The sequence below is a fragment of the Epargyreus clarus genome, unplaced genomic scaffold (genome assembly GCF_041222505.1).
Source record: "Epargyreus clarus isolate Ecla_fem2 unplaced genomic scaffold, WU_Ecla_fem_2.2 ptg000016l, whole genome shotgun sequence".
Classification (NCBI taxonomy): domain Eukaryota; kingdom Metazoa; phylum Arthropoda; class Insecta; order Lepidoptera; family Hesperiidae; genus Epargyreus; species Epargyreus clarus.
Genome location: NW_027332224.1, coordinates 4,000,355 through 4,020,900, shown reverse-complemented (window position 1 = coordinate 4,020,900; position 20,546 = coordinate 4,000,355). Strand labels below are relative to the sequence as shown.

The 20,546-nt window shown below is 35.2% G+C and overlaps 1 protein-coding gene across 1 annotated transcript in view; it reads left to right on the top strand.

The window, feature by feature from the left end:
* Positions 1 to 2,612: 2,612 nt before the first annotated feature.
* Nadk2 (NAD kinase 2, mitochondrial) overlaps positions 2,613 to 20,546 on the top strand; it is a 31,619-nt gene continuing 13,685 nt past the window's right edge. The window contains exon 1 of the mRNA XM_073081415.1: positions 2,613 to 2,939. Coding sequence (XP_072937516.1) covers positions 2,891 to 2,939 — 49 coding nt within the window. The 5' untranslated portion in view covers positions 2,613 to 2,890. The remainder of the gene's footprint in view (positions 2,940 to 20,546) is intronic.

Here is a 20,546-nt window from a genome sequence, read left to right as displayed (position 1 = left end):
ATGACATCATCACTTGGCTTATCGAATCATGAATAAAATCCGTATTAATAATTATTTAAGCTGAAATGGAATAAAATTAACTTTAGATTGTAAAAAAACTACTGTTCAATTAATAATTTGACATTAGATTTTTTTTATAAAATTTTCATCCAATGTTTTTTAATATACGATTACAATTACAATACAATTTATGGCTTACTATTCAATGCTTAATTATAAATACTAATGTTGTTTTTATAAATGGCGATAAGTAAGTGATGAGTCTTATAGCATTTGTTTTGTGTAGCAAAATTTTGTAAAATATTCGGCGAAAGTTTTCGACCGTCGCTCGCTCGCGTTGGGACAATTGCCTAACTTTTCTTATATATTGTGTGGAAATTGAAATGGGTTAGTTCGAGAATAGTTTTAATGGTATTTAGTATACTTACGAAGAATCCTCAAAGTTGTAAATAATGTGAGGTGAAGAGAAAAGTGTTGTTGAATTTGTTATTTATTGCTTGTATCGTTTATTAGCTGTTTTATACTGGAACTAATAAACAATTACCCAGTTTGTGTTTTTATTATTTCTCCTTCTTTTTATATTTTTCAGTTTCGCCCTTTACTACGTAGATCATTTATTATACTGTGATCAGTCGTTGGATTGAGTAGACTTTAGCAAGGGCATCGCTGGCACGCCAGTAAGCCAAAGGCAAAATAATAGGAGAAAAATAATCGTAAAAATATATTACGACTTAATACGAACGTCGAAGACTTTTTTGAATCTTTAGAGACAGGGCCGGATTTAAGGGAGGGCAACCGGGGCAGCAGCCCCGGGGCCTCCACAAAAGAGGGGCCCCCACAATAGAGACGTCGGTTTTTTTTTAATTCCGACTAGTAAACACTAGTAAAAAAAATATATCTTTTCCTTTGATATTTTTTTTCGCTGTTTTACCTTTATCTACAGTACTTTGTACAAACATGAATACTAGAAGAATCTACCTGCGTTTCACAATAAAATATTTATTGAAAAATTCAACTGAAAAAAATGTTAATTTTATTCGGAAAATAATTTGGGGCCAGGGGGCCTCCACTCCTTTGTTGCCCCAAGGCCTCTAGACCTCTAAATCCGGCCTTATTTAGGGAGGCTGCAGCTTTTGTCTCTCCCCTTTGAGACGACTATCAATAATTAGCTGCAGCTTCTACTATGCTACATGAAGGATTGACACTTTTGCTGTGGATTCAAAATGGGAAAAGAACACAGACCTGTATTTGTTTTGTCTGTGAAAAGGAAACGTACATTTTAAACTGTAATTAAACGATGGAGTTAAATCGCATAAGTGTTAGTATAATCGTTTTTCGAAAAAAATAATCATAACTTTTTAACTTTGCGTGATTCTAAAGTAGACATTAAGTGACTCGTTTTAAATAAAATCGTTAAAATTGTTTAAGGCATAAATTTACAGTTATATTTTGTCATGTTATTTTGTTTTAAAACGCGGGCGAAGATGTGGGCACTGCTAGTTATCTTAATAATTTGATAATTCTTATTTTGGAAGTAATTTACTATCCTTCAACCGCTGATTTACGAGGTGATAAAATATTACGTAACTTATATGCTATTTATGATGGGCCTAATTTATTCTACTAGTGATAACGTTCTACTAAATAGTAGTATTTCAGAATTTACTTCATTTTTATCCTTACTAATATTATAAATCCGAAAGTAACTCTGTCTGTCTGTCTGGTTGTCTCTTCTTCACGCCTAAACCACTGAACCGATTTTAATGAAATTTTGTACAAAGATAGTCTGAGACCCGAGAAGGGACATAGGACAGTTTTTATCCCGGAAATCCCACGGGAACTAGGGATGGAGATCTAAGATCGATCGATTTTGGACGAAAAAAATCGATTATTTTAATCGATATTAGTAAGGATTATCGTATCGTATCGTAAACTATGCATTTGATCAAGTGATGTAATAACATTATCACATTATCTTTAGCAAAGTTATTGTCCATGAGCCCACGAAGGTTCCAGGGTTGGTTTTTTTTTTTTTAATAATATAAGAGTAGCAGACTAGCATGCAGTCCACCTGATGGTAAGTGGCTACTGTTGCCCATGGACATCTGTAATCAACCCCAGATAGGATTAGATATTCCTACCTGAGGTCGGCCACAGATGCGGCGCTACCCCTGAGGACTAAGCTGGAACGCCTCGGAAAAGTCTGTCTCCCTTACCACACCCTTCAAACCGGAACACAGCAGCGCTTAACACTGCTGTTATTAGGTAGAAATAGGTGTGGCGGTGGTGCCGCCGGAGTCGAACCACAAAGGGTTCTACCACCTGGTACGACCAATTTTCGCCAGATGGCGCCACTGTCGTTCCAATCAAGGTACGAATTTTCAGTTTTATGTATGTTAGTATGTCATATTATTTTCTTTTAAACGCGGGCGAAGCCGCGGGCAAAAACTAGTAATTATATAACTAGGTATTTTTTGCTGATAAAATTTTGAGCCACCACAAAAATATACACCTTCAAGAGTTATTTGAAAATGCACGAAGTTTCTAGACGAAACAGTTATGCCAATTTATCGCAATCTGTGCGAAAAAATGACATTGACAACAGGCATGTTCAAATTTCAAGATTTTCAAGACATTCCTAGCACGGTGTCTGATTTCGATTCGTTGGTTCATAATAATATTTAAACGAGAAGAATTATTGCGAATTAACGAAAGATAGTTTATCTCTCTCATGATCAATTAAAGCTAAATTACATCGATTAAGCTGCCACGCCTGCTAGTAATTGGAATTTATGAAGTTATTTAGTTAGTGTGTGCCGGGCATCGGTGGCTATTGGGTGTGTGGTGATAAGAATTTTTGTGATAATTGATAACAAATTACGTGTTTATTATGTCAGTGTTGAACAACTTCACCGTTTCGGTCGTGCAAGGATTGAAGCGTAAGTAATTATGTCTAATTGTTTAATAATTAAAGTTTTATGTTTACGTAAACGACAGCTAAAGTACCGTTAATTAATTCGAACTTTTTTCCACGTATTTGAATACGTAAATAAATAAAATGGTGAGTACAAATTAATTGGAAAAATAATCTTATTAATTTGTTTAATGAATGCTTTGTGATATGAAAGTAACCGGTTTTACAAACTGGTTTTATTGCATTGATAACTTTCAAGTATTTTGTGACTTGTTTACAATGACATTTTATACTAGACACGTTATACGCCCGCTAACTTAAGAGAAAACTTGAGCGAAACTGCTTTGATAGCACACATGCACGTTTTTTATTTTACTTACCTTTACTACATAGACAAATGTTCTATAAGGGACAGAGCTATTAGAACAATGTGATAAAAAAAGACAACTAGTGTTTGACCTTGCGTTTCAAGTCTACGCAAACGTAAATATTGACCATGGAATATAGTGACCAATGATTACTTCAGTCAAAACGGGACATCGATTTTTTTAAGTCAAATACTTTTTACTTGAAAAAATATAGTTAAATACTTAAAAACACGCTTTTATGATAAAATTAACTAAAAAGTAGAAAATAATTTTCAATCTATGAATCATTTAAGGAACAGTAAATAGTATAATTGTGGAAAAAATGTGGGGCGCTTTTTACAAAACTGGTAAATGGAGCACCCCATGTTTTTTTTCATAATTATACTATATACTGTTACTTAATTGACAATGGCAACGGTTCATTTCGGAGACAACGGCACGAAGCATCGGAAAAAGGGACTGTCCCGTTAAAAACGGGATGTATGGTGGCTATCCCATTGATTTGCATGCTTGTCAAAGACAATGAAATAATGGAACAGAAGGTAAAAAATGTCCAAAACTGTCGATAATAGTTTTAGTACGTCGTTTACGTAGAAATGTTATAGTACAGTTTAACTAAATAAATAATTATTAAATAAAAATATAATTTGAAAGAATGTATCTATACAGATGTATCGACTGGTTTAAAATATATGATTTAAAAATAGTTTATATTTATTATCATAGATTAGTAAATATTACTCATTCCTAACAAGAAATGTACCCAGTTTTGAGAATTGAAATAGTTCTGTAAAAAAGTTTTGCCACGTCTCCGTGCTAAAATGTCTCTAAAATATTTGAAATAATTATTTATTTATTATGTAAATTACGCAGTATTAGTTATTTATTCGTATATCTTCTCTAAAAATGTTTTTATTTGTCAAGAATTCAAAAAAAGAACTTACTATTAAGCCGTTTGTGGCTTATTTCAATTTCAAGGCGGCGAAGTATCTTTACTAATCTATGTTTATTATTATCAGTTTTATTTTACACACGACCATTAATTGCAAAGTTGTGTAAATTTTATAAATGTACTAGCTGACCCAGCAAACATTGTGTTGCCATATAAATAAAAAAAATGTTAAGGGTGAACAACCCTTATCACTTAAGAGATATGAAAAATAGATAGTAGCTAATTCTCAGACTTACTGAATATGCATATAAATTTTGGTGAAAATCAGTAAAGCCGTTTCGCAGGAGTAGGTACAGTAACTAACATTGTGACATGAGAATTTTATATATAAGATTCTAATTTTACCGTGGTCTTTTTGAGGATTAATTTCTGGCTATACAAAGATTATTTATTAAATTATGTTTAGGTTAAGGAAGAAATACGACCTTAATGATTGAAATATTTATTCAATTAAAGAAATTTTAAAATACCGTATACTATCCTATATAAATTTTATGGTAATATTTTTTATTATTTACCACAGGTATCGAAGGAAATTTAAAGATTAGGATACAGAATTTCCCATATATCGATTTTATTTTATTAAAATAAACCATAAAATGTTATATTTTGACTAAAAACACACTAATATAAAAATTAAGCAGTGGGATCTTAAACTATAACATACGACATATGAACATCGTCAGATTCAATAAAATGTCACTTCTGTTCTGTTGATCTATGACCATGCATTTTGCGTCTTTATCACTTTCATTGACAAAAACATACTTTGTCTCTTTCTGGTTACTCACGTAATCATGTCATCATCGAACACGAAAAATAAACGAAATTTAATAATTTCTCTTCATTTACGTGTGATAGGTGATTCCATGAAGTTTGTTTCTTTTTCGAGCATAATTTTTGCATTTACGCATTGCACAAGAAGGCATTTTGAGGCTTTAAATTCAAAATAATGACGTTCAACGTGTTCCGTGACATTCGTGTGTATTACTACGCCGCGCGAGAGCGACTGGACTTGGCTGAAGTCGTTTTACACCACTTGCCGTATTTTGTATGTTTCAAGTTTTGCCCGCTTGTGGCGGATCTTTATATTTATAGATCAATGCTTGTTTACCAACGTTTTGATTTGGTTTAGTGTGGACTTCGAGTTTTTTGTTTTGGTGCTTGTCATGTAAAAGTTAAAGGACAATAATTTATACTTTAGTAAGTACTGATGATAAACTAGCTTTACCCGCGGCTTCCCCCGCGGTCACACCTTTTTCATCCCTCAGGAACCATACTGTTTTGAGATACCTACCATATATCCTTTTCTGAATCCCTGACAATGTGTGTAGAAAAGTTCATGAAAGTTGGTTATGTACTTAAGGTGTGAAAGTGTTACAAACAAACAAACACACATTCACATGTATAATATTAGTTAGGATTAATAATCGAGTCTACATGTATACATCCATTATAAATAAATATATAATCGATCTATACAAAGGTTTCCTTTCGAAAGATCGACATTAAATAGTATAGAAATAGCCAATTTTCAAGTTTTGGTTGGCTAAATTAAGATAGATTGAATATTAGAAATGACACTACATGTTTTTACATACTTGCTCTGTAATCTATATTATTTCAAGTATAATGGTTTGTTTGTTTTTAATTTGGTCATGACTTTCCTCAAGAATATTTATTTAGAACCACAGATAATGTTATAAAAATAGCTGAGATAATGTTCCACTTTTTATCCAATCTTGAGAAAAAAGGCTTTGAACCTTGAAGTAAATGAATAGATTTAATTTTGGATTGGTTCGTTATAAAGAATAAATTGAGACTACTTTGATTTTAGAAAAAGATAGGGTTCTGTGTAAAAAATCTAAAACATGACCCACAAAATCTCTTGGATATTGACACTTTTAATGCAGGTGAAACCGCAGAGCACATTGTTCATTCATTGTTCATTCATAAGGCAATCTAATAGCTTGTCCATTAAGATTTTTATACTTGCTTTTGTAATACAAATCCATGACATTTTTTATATAATAAAGAAGTACCAATGAGCATGTACTCCACCTGATGGAAAGTGGCTACTGTTACTCATGGGCATGTGTTATCAACTTCAATTAATATAGAGTCTTACCTAAAGTTAGCCACAGATGCATTGGTAACCCTAAGAATACAGTAGCACTGAACACTGCTGTTATTAGACAGGCAAATATGTGACAATGGTGCCACAGGAGTAGATTCAAAAAGGGTTCTTTAAACTTTGAACTTAAAATATGATAGCAATAATAAGATTCTTATTTTAAGTAAAAGTAAAAGTTTTCATATACATATGTTATTGTATACATAACTTTAAAAGTTTAATAACATTTTGCAAACACCTATATAAACAATAATGTTCAAAACATATTATCCGACGTTTATTATTGTAAGAACACGTGTATGTACCAGAACATTCTTATTTACGATATAAATTGTATTGCATTTAAAATTACATGGTCATCCAAAAAGGAAAAATTACTTAAACTTTTCTATCATCTTTTATTATTATTTCTTTGCTGGGTACCGGTTGAATCTCAAAAAATACAGTATTAGGACTTAGTCCAACTCATTAGTTAAATATTTTTTGGTACATTTTACAGTTCTCTGAGAAGATTATCTATAGATAAGTTTTAAGCACCAAGCTATGACTAAAATTGGTGCTTAATACTTGGTCTTTCAATCTCAGGAGTATCGAAGTAAAAATCCCAGGCACTCACATCTAATTTATAAAAGTTATAAGTGTATTAGAAATAAATTAAATCTTATTTAAATTGTAAAGGAAATAGGGGGACATTATGGGGAAACTTATGAAACCAGGAGTTGTTAAAAATAAATTTTCAAGGGTATATGAAGTCTATCAATGTACACTTGTCCAGCACGATGGACTAAAGCCTAAATCCCTCACTTTAAGAGGACACCGTACCCGAAAAGTGTGACGGTAATGGGTTGATATTGATGTAGAACTAAGAAATTATGATAGCATATATTTTTATTTTTGACATTTACACACTTATTAGAAATTATTGTTCTTTTTTGTCGTTTTTTTCTTTTGTTTTATGTTTTTTTTTTGTCTTTTTCTATTATAATATTTCATTTGTGTTGCAATTATCCGAATAAATGTTTCTTTCTTTCTTTATTTCAAATTTTTTCCCAGTGTTTTTGAAGTTTTACTTCTCTTAGCAAAATCTTTCAACTTTACCAATCAAGTCTATATCTGGCTGTTTTATTTTATATTGTACAATAAACCTGACAGTTAATATCAATAATAATTAATTTAAGCACTAAAGACTAAAAAACTAAGCTGTTAACCTTGAGTACTAAGCACCCTACAATTAAGTGGATTTTAATATTACTGGGTTATCGCTGCTCTAATTACATTTTAATTACATTAATCTTTTAAATAATAGTGGCATTGTCAATGTAATTTTTTAAAGTTATAATTTTTTTGCACAGTAGAGAAAATAAAACACATGTATATACATATTTAGTGGGGGAAAATTGCAAGACGATGTAACACATAATTTATTTGCTTTTGATTATATCCAACGCCATCTAGTTTAAAATTAAATTATTCATATATCAAAACCCTTATTAATATATGAATATTTTTGATGTGTGTTCAAAGGTAGTAATGTGACACTTTTGAATGTAAATAAAAAAAATAAAATAACTGGTGTATATTAAAAAGTTAATTGGTATTGAAGTAAATATCTTGTGTATTTCTTATCGTATAGTGGTCATTTCTTTAGGTAAAATATGTTTGAATGCACAAAAATATATATATAATCACACCACAGAAGTACTTTTTACGTGCAAGTACACACATACTTCTAATTTTATTTTATCTATAAGCAGAAAAAAGATAAAATAGAGTCATAATCTTGCAAAAACTATTACTATTAAATTAATAAATTTATCTTATCAGTGTCATTTGCGAAATATTCTTCCGATATTGATAAGAATTGCTATTTGATAATAAAATAACTCATACCTTTGTTATTCGCAAATATCAAGGTCTCACGTTGTTTGTTTTGAGCAAATGTTTGTGCAAAAACAATGGTTGGATAATGTCTGCTTTCGACGCTCAAGTGTTGTAAAGTGTATGTGAAGGTTAGGTAAAGATAGAAAACACTTATCTTGAACATATGTTTCGTGTGCATTTTTTCCTTATTTCAATTTAATATATATAGCTTAATCTTTTAGTGCATGGAAAGTGTACGTATGGGCGCATCGTTATACGAAAACGATAGAATAAAGCTCGTTTGTTAACAGAACTTTTTTATTTTCTTTTCATTTGCTATGTTTCGATTTTCATTTTACGCTGTTTGTCCACCAACCACCGACACCGAGCCGATACCGATAATTAATGACGGCGCCGAAGTAGCGTACATACATTTATTATAGTCGCTTGTCCACCGAATGTCCGTCACCCGAGCACCGTCATCCCGGCCGCCGATATTCCGAATAAATCGGCGTGACCGCTAGGTCGGCACAGAGTTTTTAACGGGCCGATGGGTAATGTAAAACACATTGGAACTTGTCCATACACTGCCGTCACACGAGTGACAGCTGGAACAAAATAAACCGCCGATATTTGTCGCAGTGGACAAACTATTACCGTCACGACATAACTAATTAAAATCGGCCCGAATTAATCTTGTTCTCGGTATCGGCTCGGTGACAGTGCAGTGGACAAACGACCTTAGGGTAACAATAAGACCCTATAACTAAGTCCCCGCTGTCTGTCCGGTTGTCACAGGACTCTATCTCTTGAACCGTAATAGATAGACCCTTTAATGAAAATTTGATTTATACCGAACCTTCAGTGTTGGAGTTCAACACGCACATAACTTAAAAATAAAAGGCACGAGCGGTTCATACTTGTGTGGTAAGGGAGACATACTTTTCCGAGACATTCCAGCTTAGTCCTCTATGGTAGCGGCGCATCTGTGGTCGACCTCAGGTAGGAATATATTCTTAACTGGGCGGTTACTACCATCTCTTAAAACAGTATTATTTTAATCATACATTGAAATTTCGTACCACGACCTCGTTAAAGTTTGTTTTTATAATATTACAATCAGCAGTTTTCTATTATATCGATCCTTAATATTCATTCTTTTTAAGCAAAATATGACAACTTCAGTTGGTTTTATACAATGGAAAAGCTAAAAATGAATAAGGGTTTAAGTTTGTTCATCTTTGTATGACGGAACACAATGAAGACCGTGGTGCGAATGTGGTTTCGATGTCTCGTTTCGTCTCGGATAAGGAACAGACAAATTACTTATTCTTTTACATCACTCGGTAGGAATAAAACAAAACTGTTTTAAGCAGGTCGTGGTACGAAACAAAATAATGTTGATGCAATATTGAAATAAAACTTTCCTGAACTATGATGGTTTTTAAAAGATGGTGGTAGGCCCCCTGATGTTGATTAAAGATGTCCATGGGCGCCAGTAGCCACTTACTATCAGATAAACTGCATAGTCGTCTGCTACCCTTATAATAATATATAAAAATACTTAATAGTTCCTAGTAATGCTAGATTTAGTAAATAATATCACTAAACACTGTCTATATATGCTCTATTTTCTTATTTCATTACACTAGACATTACATTTATTTATAGTATATCCTTGGATCATTGCACACAATCATAACAATAATATGTAAACAGTATATTATTTACAAATAGTGCATACATGGAACTGAAGTGATCATGTCTGCTAATACTCGTATATGATAATTATATATTTCCTGTTTATTGGTTATGTAATAATTTTATTATTTTATATCATAGATAAGTATAGATATCTCACCGCCTTGTAATTGAAGGAAGCCATTAAATGGCTTAAACGGCTGATAATTCTGTCAGCCATTTAATGGCTGTCATGGTGTAATTTACGCGGAATAATGCCGACATACGCAGATAAGTGGTGCAAAAACACGAAATCGAAGAAAAAGTGCGGAGAAATATCGTTTCATACGTAAATGATTTAAAAACTATATTTATTAATATTTTTAAAACACGAAAATAGATGACAGTGACAATTTCAAGTGTCAAAATTTGGTTGCATTTTCTTGTTAGGAGTGAGTAATCTTTACTAATCTATGTTTTATATGTAAAAGCTGCATTTCGACCCCTCCTACGTATAATATCGTAACTGCAAAATTACATCTTTACAGGAGAGCGTTTCAAAGTTTCGAATAGGGTAAAATGCGAATAAATCTGCATTTTTTTCAGGTATGTCTATGAAATTTGGTATGTATATTTTATTTTATACGCTTTATAACGTTACTTATGTCGATAAAACACATTAAAATAAAGCAATTTATCCAATATAAACGAAAAGGTACTTTTGTGGGTTGCGATATTATATGTAGGAGGGGTAGATTTGACGATAAATGGGGCAGTGGGCATTTTTAACACGCTTTTATTAGCTTGGGTTGTATGTATGTATGTAGGTATGTATGGAAGTAACAAGTAATTTCAGCATTAAGTGCATTATTTAGGGTGCCGTGCCCAAAGGGTTAAAACGGAACCCTATTACTAAGACTTTGCTGGTTGTCCGTCTGTCACAGGGCTCTATCTCTCGAACCGTAATAAATAGACACTTTAGTTATCTTAACTATTATAAAGAGGAAAACTTAGTTTGTTTGTTTGATTCTAGTGAATAAGCTCAAAAATTACTGGACCGATTTTAAAATCGATCACCATTCGAAAGCTACATTATCCACGAGTAACATAGGCTATATTTTATATTATATGAAATATATTTGATAAATAGATTTTGAGGCGGTACAAAGTTTGCCGGTGAGCTAGTTTGAAATATAGAAGTATCAAACGAGCATGCAGTCCATGTGATGGTAAGCGGCTAATGACGTCCATCAGGTGGACTGCACTGACGACAAAATAGGAATGCCTTCAATATATCTCTCTTAACAAACCCTTCAAACCAACGCATAAGCGAAGGTGGTAGAACCCTTTGAGGTTCGACTCCGGCGGCACCACCGCCACACCCATTTCTGCCTCATAACAGCAGTGTTAGGCGCTGCTGTGTTCCGGTTTGAAGGGTGTGGTAAGGGAGACAGACTTTTACGAGGCGTTCCAGCTTAGTCCTCAGGGGTAGCGGCGCATCTGTGGTCGACCTCAGGTAGGAATATCTAATCCTATCTGGGGTTGATTACAGATGTCCATAGGCGGCAGTAGCCACTTACCATCAGGTGGACTGTATGTTAGTCTGCTACTTCTATATTATAAAAAAAATAAGCGCTTCACACTGTTGTCATCAGGGAAAAATAGGTGCGACCTATATACCCCGCTAGTCGCACATATAAGGGTCCTTTTTCTTGTATTCGATTTAAAAGCGGATTATTCTCTCGATCTTTACATAACAAAATCAACTTCCACAACATAAACAAAAAGTTTCCGATCGTAAACAATCGTTAACATTCCCAGATAACAAAGGATGCCGCTCCACAATTCATTTGTTTATCAACATGACACAATTTTACTGGTTACTGGCAGTTTCTACCGGGGTAATTATGAAAATAGTTTATCATTCCAACTGTGTTTTAATGATTCCAATGCATGAATAAGCTGCAATGTAATACTGCTTTGTTGGTGACCTCTTACTATTATACATATTGGTATATATTGGAATAACAGCAGTGTTAAACGCTCCCCTGTGTCCCCCTCCCATGTTTTCCCCTGAACGGTGTGGTAAGGGAGAAATATTTGTCCCAGGATTTCCAACTTAATCCTCGGGAGTAACAACTCTTCTATGGCCAACTTCAGGTAGGACAATAATCATATTTGGAGTTGATTACAGATGTTCATGGACGGTAGTGGCTGTGTACCGTCAAGTGTTTGAAGGTGGTAGAATCCTTTGTGGTTCGACTCCGGCGGCACCACCGCCACACCTATTTCTACCTAATAACAGCAGTGTTAGGCGCTGCTGTGTTCCGTTTTGAAGGTTGTGGTAACGGAGAGACTTTTCCGAGGCGTTCCAGCTTAGTCCTCAGGGGTAGCGGCGCACCTGTGGCCGACCTCAGGTAGGAATATCTAATCCTAGCTGGGGTTGATTACAGATGTCCATGGGCGGCAGTAGCCACTTACCATCAGGTGGACTGCATGCTCGTCTGCTACTCCTATCATATAAAAAAAAAACCTTGAACAAAATAAAGAACCACACCAAATTCTGCCGAATTGTGTTGTGTGGCAGCCTAAAACACTTTAAACAAAAAATTAGTCGTACTTTTTAAAAATTCTTCCAGTGGGATCCAAAATCAAACCGAATTTAAAAAACAATGCTTATTTACGTTTATAAAGTTACAGAATATAATAAGTTACAGAATAAATAAAATAATTAGTTAATTAAGGGCCGATTTGACCAACGTCGCTAACCATGGAACAAAGTTAACCATGGAATAAATCGACAGAGTAAAGTTATACAGGGATAGCAACTCTACTTTAAATTAAATGTGGGTGAAATCGACTCTAAGTTAATTAGTAGGTATGCATAAGGAAGGTATTTAATTGGGGTTTTATTTGGCTGGGAATTAAATAATTACGTAAATTCTCCGATCAACGAAATATTTATCTATTTCAAAACACCTCGTTGTTTACTTAACCCTTTGAACCCTTCGTAATACGATAATTAAAATGTTATTAACGGAGAACTTGGGTAATAGGTTTCATCACGTTCTCCTACGCCGTTATGAAAGTGATGTAAATATTTTGAAAAGTATTGGCTACAATCATTGTCACACGCTTTTTCTAGGCACGGGTTTTCCCTGAAACTGGGATTGGATTTTGCGCCTCTTGTAAGATTATCGGCCACAGATGTGCCGCTACCCCTGAGGACTAAGCTGGAACGCATCGGAAATTATGTCTCCCTTACCATTTTAAACAGCAGCGCTTAACATTGCTATTATTAGGCACAAAAAGATGTGGCAGTGGTATCGCCGGAGTCGAACCACAAAGGGTTCTATTAAACCTTCAATTTAAAGTTTGCGCCCCCTAAGACTTTTCAGTATTCTGTACCCAAAGGGAAAAACGGAACCTAATTACCAAGCTTCCGTCCGTCACATGGCTCTCTCTTGAATCCTAATAGATAGACAGTTCACATTTTCATAATGCATTTACTTCTATGGCTGCTGTGATAACAATTACTAAAATTAAAAACTTAAATACAATTTAGTAACTCTCCGTGTGCAAGATCGACTCGTGGTCATTTATTATATATTTTTCCCATTTTTCCTCGACTTATAAATATTTAATTAGTTTAATAAGTACCTAATAAGTATTTACTTAGTTTCTTTGCATTTCTTCCTCGACTCATTATAAAATTGACATAGTTCATGTTTTCTATGTAGGTCAGCAAAATGCGCTCTCTTGATGGTTGCAAATATTTTAACGAATCAAATCTGACGGCCTAATGGGCCCTCCGAAACATAAAAGCGCATGTAGCTTATATACTAATGTTCACCCATCCAACTATCGACCACGCCCAACGTTACTTAAATTTGTACATTGGTTGCCTTACGTAGTTTAAAATGCAAATATCTTCTAGAACATTCGAAAATCCCGCACCATCATTAGAAGGAAAACCAAACTTCAGGTCACTATGGTGCCTTCGGATAATAAATTCGAGATGTTCTTTTTATTCTTCAGCTTTTACCCAATTTTTCCACGAGTTGCATACATTTCCACTGTTATCGAGATACACTCTGCCCCAGTCTCGGGCACCGAAACCGCTCCGTTCCGGACTGTGACTATATTTAGAATTCCTTATCAGTGGAAAAATACGGCAACAGACGACACTTCTCGAAATTGTTGAGAAGGAAAAATAAATAATTGGTATATTTTTAATGCATCGACAAGTAACAAAATAAGTAATGTTCATAAAATTATTATGCTACTAGCTGACTCGGCAAACTTTGTATCGCTTCAAAAAGTTACTCGTGGATAATGTAGCTTTCGAATGGTGAAAGAATTTTTAAAATCGGTCCAGTAGTTTTTGAGCCTATTCATTGCAAACAAACAAACAAACAAACAAAGTTTTCCTCTTTATAATATTAGTAATAGATATGTTAATATTATGTATAAGGTGGTAGAGGTCTGTGGTTCGACTCCTGAGGCACCACCGCCTCAAATATTTCTGCCTAATACTAATAATAGCAGTGTTCAGCGTTGCTGTGTTCTGAAGGGTGTGGTAAGGAAGACTTACTTTTCCGACGTCTAACTTAGTCCTCAATGGTAACTATAGCAACGCATCTGCGGACATTCTCAGGTAGGAATCCTATTTGGGGTTGATTACAGATGTCCGTGGCTGACAGTAGCCACTTATCATCAAGTGGACTGCATGCTTGTCTGCTACTCTAATGCTAGGAGCATTTTTGTATTATAAAATCCGCTTATTTGTAGGCCTGAATTGACTTATAAAAACATATCAAAGTATGTATTATTTTAATAAAACAATAACAAAGTGCCTTCTGTTTAGTTAAAAGGGTAGATTGTGCAAATTTTATTTTTATCAACTTACGCAGTAGGTATTGCGCGTTTTTGTTATCGATTCACAAACAGCATAAGAATGTCTTATCTCATATTATTGTCCTAATGGCCTAGAAAATCGCTTATGCGCTGTAAGAGATGACACGCGTGCAATTTGTAAGAAGCTTTTGCGCGCTTTTCTTGTCGCGCGTGTATACACGTGCGGTCTGATCACATGCACGGATTAACTCGCTGAAGTCTTTTTGTGACATTTATCTGAGTGCATGAAACCATACAATGCAAGCGGCACGCGTGTGAGAAACTTAAGGACTCACGACAGGTAAATCGCCCTTTATTCAATCGAATTTCGCACGCAAGGATTATTCTACTTTTAAATTGCATCTACGAATAAGAGATTTTTCTTTTCACGCGTTTCTACGCCTGCTCGTGTCACACCCGCGCATGATTTTATTCGATGCAGTCTCTTCGTGACCCATGTATATACACAACATACGAAACGATAAGATGCAAGTGGCACGCATGCGACTAGGACGCACAAGCGAGAGTAAATACGCGCGACAGGAAAAGCTCCTATTAATCGAATTCCGCATGGAAAACAAGGGAATTTAAGTATAAAAACCTTTTCCTGTCGCACAGGTCTACGCCTAAATGTGCGTCTCACTCGCAAGCGTGAATTAATTCTGCATTTTATATGTATTTTCGCGACCGGCGTTTATGTGACACGCGTGACTCGAAATGCCACCCACTTAACAGTGGGGTTGGTCTATTTTGATACTTGTTCATTATATTATAATGTTTTAAATAACATTATATTATCATGAATAAATATTATAAATCCAGGGGACATTCGACCACCTGAGAATCTGCCCGGGCAAAGAGGGTATCCTCGAGACCCGAATTTCCTGCCCACCGCCCTTATGTTGACATTGCTGAAATATATGTGCGCCCGGAGGGTCCCAGTTAGCTAGACTCGAAATGCATCTATGAAATAATATAATACAAATGGTACAGATTACATTCGCACGTCTCAATTCACTTTTCAATAAAACAATGTCATTTTTTTGTATACTTTTTACTCCGAATTTCGCACATAAATATTAGCCTGAGCTGTTGATAATATAACTAAATCTGTAAATCTAAGCTAATGAACTTTAAAGGCACTTCCGAGCCGACCTCCTTAAGTGCGAATATTTGATAACAGTGCACTGATAACCATATATGATACTGGAATATCTGAACCTAAAAATATATCGGTTTACATCATCTGTTCCCAGAATAAGTGGCCTTGTCTTGAAGTTATTTAAATATTGACGTGCGTGTTTTTTTTGCGTTGCAGAAGTTGGGAATGGATGTGTAATTTATGTACTCGTATCATCCATTACACTAAAAACAAACTCGAATCGACTCGAAATTCTAGGTATGGAGAATTGAAAATGGTTGAATATTTTGTAGGTCGACTACAAAGGCACTACTGCCACACCTGTCTGCCTAATAAGCACTGTTAAGCACTGATGAGTTCTGGTTTGAAGGGTGTGATAAGGATAAGCTTGTAGTTAAGCAAAATGCTTAGAAAACTTCGATAGCGTGATGCAGCCTCTTGTGACGTCATCTATTGCAGACTTGCTTCAATTATTATATTATAATGCACTACCCTGTGTCTTAAGTTCTCAAGAAAATGAAATGTAATTAAACGGTACAGTCCCATAATTTATCTACCCGAGGAATTTAGTGAGGAGATTCAATATTACGTCGAGGAGAGGGGAAAAGTTACTAAACGATGGCTAAAGCCAACATAGTAATGTTTATTGCGGTTATGTAAATATTTTTTTTGATTGTTTATCTGTCGCCGGTAGAGTGATCTCACGTACATGACATAACACAAAGGATGGACAAGGGATGTTGAAAAATTGCCGAAATCAACCCACGTAATTAAAGGATTTTCCTTAAGTAATAGATATACACCTATTTATATGTTTAGCTATACCTATACCCCCGAGTAAAACTCTAGAACGAAAAAATGTGAGCCGTCACGGGACGCCTGGCAGATGTGAAACATCGACATTATTTTGTAAAAGTAATATGCAGAAAAGAACATATTGTGATAGGAACTAAATATGTCATAATGATAAAATAAAATATTACGATTGCGCATGGCGACGCGTCGCCACACCGTACACACTACTGCATATAGACTGTATATATATACCATCGTATAGCGTGGCGACGCAACGGCATGCGTCGCCACGCCAGAAATCGGTTTTACGTGCGGCTATAGTTTCACATCAAAAGGAACAACTTTCCAGCAATGAAACAGTAATGGAGTCGATGGTAACACATTTGTTTTCGTCAAATGGAATAATAAATTATCTCCATTCGTCTAGGATTTGTTAATTTATCTAAATTTCCGCATAGTTACTCTAAAGTCTATGTTATATCTTATTTAACGTCACACTTACGATAACTATTTCATAACTGTTAGGTAATCGGTCGATAAACTTCACACAAGGTTTTTTTAACCTATTAAACTACTAGCTATTGTGAATTTTTATCTATGATTTTATCATACGCATATTTTTTATTGATGTATGTTTTTTATTATTTTATGTTATATCAGCTTTAGATAGATAGAAGGTGGTAGAAACCTTTGTGGCTTAATTATTGGTTTATTTCTGCCTAATAGCAGCAGTGTTAGCGGTGTTTTCTGCTGTGTTCTGGTTTGAAGGGTATGGAGATATACTTTTCTGATAGAGTCTAGCTTAGTCCTCAGGATTAGTGGCGGGGATTATACCTAAGATTCGAAACAACCAACCTCAGGTATAGACTCCGTCAAACTGCTGGTCCGCTCTGAAGTTGCGAGCAGGTATAGTCATACAATTTGCTATGGCGACGCGATTCATTGATATATTCAGAGCGGAGTAGGACTTTCAGTTTTACGCGGACTATAGGAATCTAATCCTATCTGGGATGATAACAGATGTTCTTGGGCGGCAGTAGCTACCATCAGGTGGTGGTATATTATACAAAAAATGTTGTTTCCGCGGCAGTTTAAGTTATTTTCAGATGGACTCATCGCTCGATTAGTTATAAAACGAAAATAGGAGCTGATAGTATCATGTGGGCAGAATGATTTGGTAGATATCTTAATTGGTTGATATGACGTATACTATACATGCATCGTTACGATATGTGTGTGTTGCGTGTCTCTCAATAATTTGCGAGCTCAATATCTCTACAAGGTCGCACGTTTGTTGAACTTATCTATACTTATAATAAATCTGTAGAGAGGTCAATTCTGTACATGAAATATATTTCCAAAATAACTATCAGGGGGTGATTAGGGATCGATACTGCTGCCAAAAATGCAATCAGTAAAATTTTTGTTTGTCTGTCTGTCTGTCCGTCTGTCTGTCTGTCTGTATGTATAACCGCTATAGAAACAAAAACTACTCGACGGATTTTAACGAAACTTGGTACAATTATTTTTCATACTCCTGAGCTGGTTATAGTATACTTTTAATCACGCTACAATCAGTAGGAGCAGAGCAGTGAAGGGAAATGTTGGGAAAACGGGAGAAGTTACTCCATTTTTTAAGCTTCCGTCGCGTGTGCAACCTAAATAGTTAAAGCTACACAGAAATCATGTATGACGGAAATGTTCTCCTTAAAATTATATAAAACTTATTCCACGACAGCATATGTCTATCTTTTATGGTTGACTCACAATAACACGTGTAACTCCAGATAGCTTAGCAGTTCAAAGCTTTCTGATTATATTTGTCTACTTCTACGTTTATAACACTCTCAGTGATAAGGGTTGTTCACCCTTAACATGTTTTTATTTATATGGCAAAACACCGTTTGCCGGGTCAGGTAGTAAATAATAAATTTCTTTACGTTGAAAACTTACGGAGCGTTTTTATTAGCTGTTTTATTTTATAAAATAGTTTTTGTGTTTTGTGTGGTTGCGTATTCGCCACGGTTGCGGACGCGCCCGCAAACTCTGCGGAATACGGTAAGTCGGACGGAAAGATCGATCGCATGCCAAACCGTCACAAATTCGAACGTGTGGATGGAGCGTTTGACTTGTTCTGTGTAGGTTTAGAAGCTTGTAGCAAAGCTCCCAGCTTAGAGCTTTGGAGTTTGCGGTAAACGCCAAGCGTGCGGACGTGGTATTACAGCGGAAACAGCAGACAATCGCGTACGCAGCGGAAATTAATCGCGTCGTCATAACCGCAACTGTCACCGGTTTCACGTCCGCGGTGGCGGCGGAAGAAACACGCTCTGTAGTTCGTTACTGGAGAGTTATTATATAACAAGATTAAAGCATAAATATATAGCCTATATCATTGCAACAATTTAGACGAATCCAACGACACCCCTTATGTTAAAATCCGTCAAGCCGTTTAGGTTTCACGGCGCGCCAAAGAATTAAACATACATACATGCATACATACATAAATACGCTTGATATTATCCTCCCCAGTCAGGTAAAAAGGTGCTTCAGGAAAAATTGATTCCTCTAAAATGTGCCGCCCAAGACGTAGAGTCTTACTCAGCTTATTAGTAGATTTTATAGTAGTTAATCCGCCTTAAAATATAAAGAACCTTTGAAAAAGACAGACGCAATTCTATAACATGTCCTGTGAAACGAATAATAAATACTATATTAATTAGGTATTTTTTTATAATATAGGAGTAGCAGACGAGCATGCAGTCCACCTGGTGGTAAATGGCTATTGCCGCCCAAGGACATCTGTAATCAACCCCAGATAGGATTAGATATTCTTACCTGAGGTCGGCCACAGATGCGCTACCTCTGAAGACTAAGCTGGAACGCCTCGGAAAAGTATGTCTCCCTTACCACACCACTCAAACCGGAACACAGCCTAACACTGCTGTTATTAGGCAGAAATAGGTGTGGCGGTGGAGCCGCTGGAATCGAACCGCAAAGGGTTCTACTACCTTCAAGTCTATTAATAGTATATAGTAGTATATAAAAGACAGCACGTTTCTATAATATGTCCTGTGTAGCTCATAATACTATAATTAGGTATCAAAGATTACGCCAAATTGCTTAGTATGTAATTTCGTGATGTTCACGCCTTTTACTCATTAAAATGTGGCGTGATAAGGCTAATTACTTTATCGTAATTGAGCCCATAGTTCGGCGTTTACATGATATTATTGATTCTGATAGTTATGTTGACTTGTGACGTCATTTATTGGTTTGTCTAAGTCTAGGGTGATTTGCTGTTTTTTATCTGTCACAACAATAAGTGGTTGTAGTTTGGAATTTGGCCTTTAATTCTGGTAGTTCGAGGTTCGAGGTTCGAGTCTCAAGCATGAACAACGTAACTCTGATTTTTCAGTTATATACGTTATTAGAAATTTATTTTTAATTGCTATAACGGTGAAAGAAAACATGGTGAAGAAACCTGCATATTTGACATCTTTAAAAAAAAGTTTTCAAAGGTATGTGAAGTCTACCAATATAATATGCTTAACCTGACAAGGATCATCATTTGATTTGCCCTGCCTACTTTAAATTTTCAAATTTTGATCTTTGGTATATTTATTAGATTACAACGATTAATACTTTTTTGGTTGATTTACTATAAAATCGTGGCTTAGTTAAGCTAAGTTTTTTAATAATAATTTCGGCAAAGGGAGATCTCCTGCCGGTCTTGGTGATCATGCCCGAGTAGCGGCCTTGCTCCGACAGTCTCAGTTCGGAGCTTGTATATATACAAGATGTTGAGA